The following is a 9,854-nucleotide window of genomic DNA, read 5'->3' on the forward strand; positions in this document are numbered from 1 at the left end:
CTAATGTGAGTAGTAGCACCAGAATCTACCCACCAAGTATCATTGGGTACAAAAGCCAAATTAATTTCAGAACAAACAAGAGTTAGAAATTTACCCTTCTTTATACGCCATGAGGCATATTTAGGATACTTTTTCTTCTTGTGTTCTTGCTTCTTACAAAAGTAATAGGTAAATTCCTCATTACTCTTCAATTTATTTTGCTGAGAAGACCATTTCGCCGCATCCTTATTGCTCTTCCTTTTCTTATTTTGAGGGGTCATAGCCAAGTGAGCACTTTCAGTCTTATCTCTTTGTAGCCTCTCTTCCTCTTGCACACACTGAGATATAAGCTCATTAAGGGACCATTTGTCCTTATGAGTGTTATAACTCACTTTGAATTGCCCAAAGTGTGCAGGAAGAGAGATCAAAACCTAGTGCACGAGCAGGTCATCACCAAGCTCTAATTTAAGTGACTTGATTTTTGATGCGAGATTAGACATCTCTATAATATACTCCCTTATGTTCTCTTTGCCTTTATACTTCATGGATATGAGTTTATTCAAAAGGCTACTCGTCTCCGCCTTTGGATTCTTGGCAAAGAATTGTTCTATTTCTTCAAGGAACTTCCTTGCACTTTCACCCTCAAATATAGAGCCTCGAAACGCATCTAGAATAGAGCGTTTCATGATCATCAGGCACATTCGGTTAAAGCGTTCCCATTTCTCAATTTTAGTCTCATCGAGGTTTTCCGCATTGGAAATGAGTTTCTCCACACAAAGTGCTAGATCTAAATCCATATAGCCGAGAATAATTTCTACGGCTTCCTTCCAGACCTTAATGTTTGTCTCATTCAGCAATGGGATGTTACTGATTTGAGCAGAAAAATTTGCAGCATTGGTAAAAGACACTGAATCCACATAACAAAGAATTAATAATATGTTCACATCTAAACAAACAAGTCATGTAATATATATAAAATAAGATATATTCACATAATAGACCCATCACAAGATACCTAGCACTGCATTAATTTCTAGTCTTTGGACAGAGAAATTAATTTGTAAGTGGTACTCTAAATGTGATGATCAAATATTAACAATTAGTTCTATCAAACAATAACCTTTCTTTGGAGCGACTATTATTCACATGAAAAAAAACTTTATAATTGTTACATATTTATCATAAGACATATGTTATTATTTGGCCAAATTGTGTCTTCCTTTAGGCCGAACATAATTCGCATAAATAATCTCATACTCATTTGTGTAATTCAATTAATTTCCACAATAGAGGTTACTTTGGCAACATATTGTATCAATTAATAAAAAATAATTAGCAGACAAAAAATTAAAAAATATGGGTCCATTACAAAAAATATAATCTTGGAATTAAAACCTTCGGATTTGATATCTTTTATGGTTACCAAATCTAATCCCACGATATAATTCCAAATCAAAACATTGCAAGCTATTTAAAGAAATAGTGCAAAGAAAAAATTTGGATAAAAACACTCGCACTTATGTAATAGCAATATAAGTCACTAAAAGTATGTAACCTTTGATTATATATATATATATATAACAATATATATAGTATACATGCAATAGGATATATATATATATATATATATATATATATATATATATAACATATATGTACATACTGAAATTGCAATATACATATACCATACTATAAGGAAACACTTAACATCATACAAAAGTGCACATGATGTAGTGAAACAAAAGTGCATTTGGGTCTATACATAGAAACACATAAATGAGACCATTTGGGTATATTCATGGAAACACGTAAATAAGGCAGTAAAATACAAGTGCAGCCAATGAACTTTAACTCATAACATTAATGCTTAAATACATATAACAGTAATGAGGCAATGAAACACGTAAATGCTCAAATGTATATAGTGCAACGTACATAATAGTAATGCAGTATACATGATTCCAAATAAGCATATCATCACATAATGAGATTCAACAATGCATATAATGATTTTTATATATCAACAAAAGTTATGCAAGAATCAGATTGTGAAAATTCCCAAATTAAACCCTAAATTCAAAATCTTTATGACATGGTAGCGGAAGCATAAAATCCTTAAATTAACATTAGGATTCATACAAAATTTGGGAAAAACACCTTAATGGAGAATCATAAAATATTCAGAACCTATACTCTATTACCACTTGTTGGAATTCCTTATGATTGGTGAAATATCAATCCTAGGATCTTGAATCTCATGATTCTCACACACATATATGAAACAAAGGGTGCAATGTCATACATGAATCCATGTTCCTGAATATGCTCCTATGGTCTACGTTTCTGAAAGAGGTTTTGTGGTATGATGGTCTTCCTCAACCAAATTTTTTATTCCTCTTGGGACTTGCGTTTTCATTCTGATGGGGAGAGGAGAAAACTGAATTTCATTTGATATGTTGGGGATCATAACCTTCCTTATGCGTTAACTTAGGTTCCCATTATCCCTTATGAGTTAACCTGATGGGTATCCACCCATTAAGCCCATATCTGTTATCAACTTTTACAAATCTAAGGAGTGTCAGTAATTAGATCACTTATAGTGTAACCCCGAAAATAAATAGTTGGTATCATTGTATCAAATATATGATGCACACCTTAATTATAAATTATAAATTTCTAACACAATAGGCGCACCAATCTGATTGAGGCTTCTACATCTTGATGCATCAGCTTGAGTGATGCCACTAGAATACACTACACCATAGCCGATGTTGGGGCATAATGCTTGAATGATTTGGCCTCTACAACTTTGTTCATCATCAACCTATGTGCATCATCATTCATCAACCTGCCATATTTATTCACACCATTAGAATTTGCCTAGTTTAATAGTCCACCAGCCCAAGAAGTTTTTCTACTTAGTGGATGAGGTTGAGGTGTACAACGACCCCTTCCCAAAGCAATGAGATTATATCTTATGTCCCAAAAAGTGTATCATTCCATATATTACTCACTTGTCATTGGTCAAAAATATATATTTAAGTTAAAAATTTAATTATCAAATATTTTTTGACCAATCATAAATGATGGCACATGAAGTGACACACTTTTTGAGAAAAGATGTGATCTCGAAAACAACAAAACAAATCAAAGGTTGGTGAAAAGGTAGTTGAAAAGGTAAAGTTTAGCACCTCGGTTAATAGTCAGGTTGTCCAGAAGAAAATGTTGTGGATGTTGAAACTAATCTATACTACCATTGAAGAAGGAACAATTTGCTAGACATGCTAATTAATAATATATAGAAAAAAGATATATGCATTGATAATGTATGAGTTTTATACATTGTCATTATATCATCTACTATTAGTATTTAATCATCATTAACTTTTTAAATAAACTATTCAAATAAATAGTGGATGATGTGGTGACTATGTAAAAATCTTTACACAGTATAACATATTACAATCAATAATATGTCAAATGGATTTAATATGTATACATTATCAGCAAATCATTCACCATTCATATGTTAACCACCATTGACTCTCAAACAAAAGTAATATAAATCAATGATGGATGATGTGTTAATAGTGTAAAACATTACACCAACAATGCATAGATTTTAAACTTATATGAAAATAATAGCCACTATGCTTGTGATTAAATAAATTCCTACTAAGCCATTATGTTATCTTAAGTCCAATTAATATTGACAATTAGGGTCATTCTGCCCATGCCCACTAAAATTAGGACGAACATGAGCATGACCGTTTTTAAATAGGGCATGAAATATCATGCTATGCCCACACTAAACATGGCAGGGCAGGCTTGTGGACTACCTAAATTAATAAAAACTAAAAATAATCTAGTACACGAAATATTGCAAGATATTATATGTTGTCTCTTATTTTTTATTTCAGTGCTAAAACATTACAATATTCATATTACCATATTTGAGATTACATGGATGCCCAATGTGATAGTGAGATTTAAAACACGAAATATAACATTTTGTTTTGCATAAACCGGACATGCAGTTAATTGGTAAGATATTATATTTTGGAAAATTGTTACATTGTACTCGAGTAGTGAGAACATGAATTACTTTTGTCATACTTTGACCCTTCAAATTTCTTATTATAGTATTCACTGATATCTGTAGGCCGCCTTGCCCGCCCATTTGAAATATTTGTGGGCGAAAAAAACATGTTAGACGAACATTTTAGGACGAATGAATACATTTTTTATGCATTGACCACTCAAAATGTGCAGGCGGGCGGGCGGACCCTATGGGAATGGCCAAATTGCCAATGATATGCCCAATATTAATAGAAAATCTTATTATGTCTATTATTTAAATTAGCATGTGATAAGTACCAAAAAAAATTAGCATGTGATGGGTTATTGTCAATTCAAACATAGAGTTGTTGTACTGCTATAAAGCACTATTGAATTTAGAGAAAAAGATATATTCACCGATAGTGTATGAGTTTTATACATTATTATTGCATTATTCACCATTGATATTTAATTATTGTTGACTTTTCAAAAAAAAAATTAATTCAAATGAATAGTGGATGATAAATCGCATATGTATAAATTTTTATAATGTTAATGTATAAAATTTACACTCTTGAATTTATTAGTATCATACAAGGTAAAAATACTTATTGGAAATGACTGTAACATAGCAAGAAAATGAATAGTTCTTTTATTAACAAAAACTTCACATGCCTCACATATTATAAAGTCTCCGTATATAATTATTTTAAAGAAATTTTTAATCTATACATTCGATCTTTGGATAAGCAATAAATTGTATCTCATCTTCGGCTATTATATTTTTTCCTTCTAACAATTCTACTTATTTAATTTATCTTAACCACAAAAGTTCTTCACTCAGACTACTCTATCAAATATGCGAATAGGATATTTTAAGGAGAAAACATTTCTTAGAAATAGCATGTGTTTGATCATATATATGGATCATTTGAATTTCGTATGTCCTACACTCCTACTAGAAAAAATCAAATTAATTCGAAAATTATAAAAATTAAACCAATCATTTTCGACAAGAAAGGGCTCTAACCATATTCCAGCCTCATTGGGTTGTCGTGATAGTTCTAAACATATGCCTCAAGTTGACTTCCTATCTTTTTTATCTCATTTCTTTTGAAAAAAACATATATTATTATTATTATCATCGTCTGAATAATCCAATGTTGTGAAACTCGAGCCGAACATCAAACCAGAAGAGGTCTTGTATAAAATTTAACTAGCTTAAACGGTTAAACCGTCTGGTCGAACCAGATGATTTCATATATAATTAATAAATTTTATCAATAAATGTATATATATATATATGTAAAATTTTATATTATATAATTAATAATTATGTATAATTATATAAATGTTCCATTTTTTTAAAATTTTATGAAAAACCTTTAGGTTTACTTTCTGGGTTATTGCGGTTTAACTGAGTTTAACATAGTCGGACCAGAATAATCCCGATTCAAAATGGTCAAACTCTCATTTAGTTAAGACTATAAACCAGAACCGTTTTCAAGTCCGATTAGTGGTCAAACCAGTCGGATACCTACTATGATCCAGTTCTCACAATAGTGGAATAATTAGATATCCAACCCGGACAACAAAATATTGAGCTTTGATGCCCTAATTCTTGATTATAAGGAATACCAAAAACCTAAAAAATATCAACTTTGCAACAAAACCATTCACATTGGACAATGCACATATCAACTATTCATATCATACTCTCTACAAAAGGAACTGAAATGCCTTGCTTACTAGATTACTAAATTGTTGGAACAAAAATTAATCAAACATATGGGATTAGTTTGTATTCAAATCAATATAAGATATAAAATCAATCAAAGTTTATATGAGGTCAATCATTGAATGAGTAAGTAGTGAATCCCTAAAACTAATGAAAAGTTATTTCATATTTTCAGTTAAAACTTTAGGATTTATATTAACTGCAATATGATTTAATTTTGTGTCTTTAAATGGCGTAGCATGCGCTGATTTGACTTTGTCATATCGCTATCATTTTTTTCTTATAACTAAGCCAACTTTTCGGACATGATTGACAATCACATAATCCAAACCTTTTTTCCCCAATAATTGGTCTCATTCCTAATGGTGTTGACCGATCTTAGGAATGGTATGGGAGAGGTGTTATCATAAAATCTCAAATTTGTACTACAATTTTATATGTTGATTATTTGATAATACAGAAGTTAGATATGTGTATATGGAAATATCTCAAGATCAGTCTATTAGTTGATTAAGCTATATGACATTTGAGTGTCTGAGTTTAAACCCATGGAAATCTGCTTTCTATCTCCTATATTTCAATTACTTATAAAATATATATATATGTATCTCTGAAGAAATTAGTCTACAGTTTTGCATTAAACAAATCCTTACTGCATAAAAATGTCATGTACGTTATACTTTCAAAAGCAATACTGAAAGAAAATATAGTAGACATTCAAATTGATTCCGATAAAAAAGGTGTGCAGATAATAGAAACATAGTTTTAATAGTGATTAATTAAAGGTTCATAAAATATGTACTTTGTTTGCCATTTAACTTTTCTATGAAGAATTTGAGATTTTTTTTTTAATTTTTAATTAATGACCAAGTTCATTTCCTTGTTCCTTATACATACATATATATGTTTTTCTTGCATTGTGCTTGTTTGATGTTGAATGTGCTCATTTTTAAGCATATAGTTTCAACAATAACACATTTTTATGGAATTTTGTGACCCAAAATTGTAAGCATTGTGGAAAGGATGATGAAGAATATATATTTATGAGGAGGGATTCATTTATACTTTAATTTAAGTTATACTACTTATATTCAATGTCAGCTATTGATTTTCTTAAATCCTATGGACCAAATGGATGAAACTTAAATGTCATATAAGATTTCTCATTTTCTTTCTCATCATTTATTTCACTCACCCATTTGGTCCACAAGATTTAAGAAAATAAATGTCTGAGATTGAGTATAATTAGTGTAACTTAACTTGGGTGTAAACGAATATCTCATATATATATATATACTAGTTACATTTAATCTCGGTCTTTTATTTTCTTAAATTCAACATATCAAATGAGTGAAACTTTAATTTTTTAAGATTTCTCTTTTTTTCTCTCCCCACTTATTCCCTTCAACCATTTGATGCGTTGAAGTTAAGAAAATGACTGACGGAGATTGAGTGTAACTAATGTAACTTAACTTAGGTGTAAACAGATAGCTCATCATATTTATATTTATATTTATATTTATATATATATATATATATATATATCACATACAATTCTTATCTCACTATGTCACATTATATTTATCATAAAACATAAAAGTGATTAATGTGATTGGTTTAAGAAGAAATGATGGGTCATGGAGTGAAAAAGGTAATTGGTATATTTAATTCATGGCAAACATAAAAAATAATAAATTAATACATGGATCCAGTTAAGATGAAAAACTTGTTTAAGAATGAAAATGGATGAACTCGTTGTGCATTGACATGTCGTACATAAATTACTTTTCCTATTTGCTATTTTTTTTTTATGGAGATGATTTGTCCCAATTTAATATCTTTAATCTTGTTCCATTCACTTATATTAAAACATGTGGATTTAATGTATTATTTTTGTAAAATAAAATATTATTTTTTATTTATTAACAAACATTAATCTCTGAGATAGAGAGACATAAATTTTAAGGACACTTGATCATGTTCCCTATTCTTTTGCCACATTTCATGTTTTCCTTTTTACTTTGTGGCTTCCCGAACATGAATGAATGTTTGGTATAATCAATGGTATTTCTTATTTTATAGTGAAGGAATTAATCCATTTTTGAAATGTGTGAATGTCTCTTTCAATAAAATAAATATTATTTTCAGAAATCGAATATTTAACTCTTTTGACATATATGGAATCCAATAAAATCTTAAATTATTAGACTATAGATTTATTGGTTAAGTTATATGAATGTGTTAGAATGGAATCTCAATTTAAGGATTAATCCACTGTTTTGATTCGACAAAAGCTAACGAATTAGATTCAATTTTTAATAATTTGAATATTGAAAAATACACAAATAGCATGTTTCTATCTATATATGTACATCACGAATTAGATTCAATTTTTAATAATACAAATATTGAAAAGACACAAAAAGCATATATTTCTATCTATAATATCAAACCACCAAATTTCAATATTGTACTTGTGAACATATATCCAACACTACTAGACACAATGGATTGCTTCAACAATGGCCACAACACTGAAGTTCACAGGACCTCCACTCTCTACACTGATGTCCCTCAGTACCCCAACAGTCATGTGACCAAGAAGGTTGTCTACGAGGAGGACGAGATCGGCGGGTACCGCGGCGGCCACGTGCACCACCACAACCCAGAGGTTCGTGAAAGGGTTGAAGTGATTGAGTATGAGCAAGTGCCTCAGTATAATAATAGGGTTGGTGAAGTTGTCTATGAAGAAAATGTTGTGGATGTTGAAACTGATCGATACTACCCTCGAAGGAACAATTGTGGTATCTTCAGGCACTAAGGTGTTGTTTATCATGTGGCTAATTTGCTAGGCAGGGTATGTAATAATATATCAAAATCGCCACTGTGATTGTATCAAATAAATTCCTGCTAAGCCATTATGTTATCTTAAGTTGAATATTAATATAGTTTACTTTGTCTATAATATATTTAAATTAGCATGTGATAAGTAAGCAAAAAATTAGCATGTGAAAAGTACGCAAAAAATTAGCATGTGATAAGTACGCAAAAAATTAGCATGAAATGGGTTATTGTCAATTCAAATAAACCTTATCAACATAGAGTAAAAAATATTTATTGAAATGACAATCATGATTAGTTACTTTCTTAAAAAAACTTAACTTTACATGCCTGGGATATTAAAGTTCTATATCATTATTTTATATATTGCTACTGTATTATATTATTATTTACTATTTATATATATTTAACTATCTTTTACTCTTAAAAAAAAGTAATTCAAATGAATAATAGATGATATAATAATTATGTATAAATCTTTACACTATTAATATAGATCTCTCTTCATATATATATATATTACGATCTAAATAGAATCTCATCTTAACCAACATACTTTCTAAAATCAACCCCTATTACACTAATTAAGGATGGAAGTTATAGGCTTTATATCATTTTTGTAAACCATTCTATTTATTTATCCTTAACGAGAAAAGTTTTTCATCCACTCTATCAACATTACCTATGAATATATGATATTTTAGGGAGCAAACATTTCTCTTAGTAGAAGCATCTCTGGATCATTTAAATTTCCTATATCCTAAGGGGGGAAAATTAATTTAATTAAGTCAATTTATACAACTCTATAACAATTTGAAAATTATAAAAATAAAACTATTTGTTTTGAACAACAAAAGGCTCTAACCATATTTCGATAGCACTATTATTCATAATAGATCTGAACATGTAACTTAGACTGACTTCCTAGTTCTTTTATTTCAATTTTTTTTTGAATAAAACATATATGTTATCCTTACTGACTGAACAATCAGACATTCAACCCGAACAATCAGACATTGAACCATGAACGAAGAAAGGCAAGAGGTAAAAAAATATTGTTGGCTATTGATTATAAGACCCTAATTCTGGACTGGAGGGACACCAAAGATAAATTTTTTATCAATTATGCAATAAAACCACTCATTAAACCAAAGTTGACATTTAACCGTAGACATTTTTTATATATAAATGCTCTTTCAAGCGTTTTTTATGTGAGTCCAATAATATATAGCCACGA

At 29.7% G+C, this 9,854-nt stretch overlaps 1 protein-coding gene across 1 annotated transcript; it reads left to right on the plus strand.

Moving 5' to 3' along the window:
- LOC109343388 lies at window positions 8,231-8,743 on the plus strand. Its single transcript, XM_019581633.1, has one exon. The coding sequence runs from the start codon at window positions 8,283-8,285 to the stop codon at window positions 8,595-8,597; it is 315 nt and encodes a 104-aa protein (XP_019437178.1). The 5' UTR covers window positions 8,231-8,282; the 3' UTR covers window positions 8,598-8,743.

Source organism: Lupinus angustifolius, chromosome LG03 (genome assembly GCF_001865875.1).
Source record: "Lupinus angustifolius cultivar Tanjil chromosome LG03, LupAngTanjil_v1.0, whole genome shotgun sequence".
Classification (NCBI taxonomy): domain Eukaryota; kingdom Viridiplantae; phylum Streptophyta; class Magnoliopsida; order Fabales; family Fabaceae; genus Lupinus; species Lupinus angustifolius.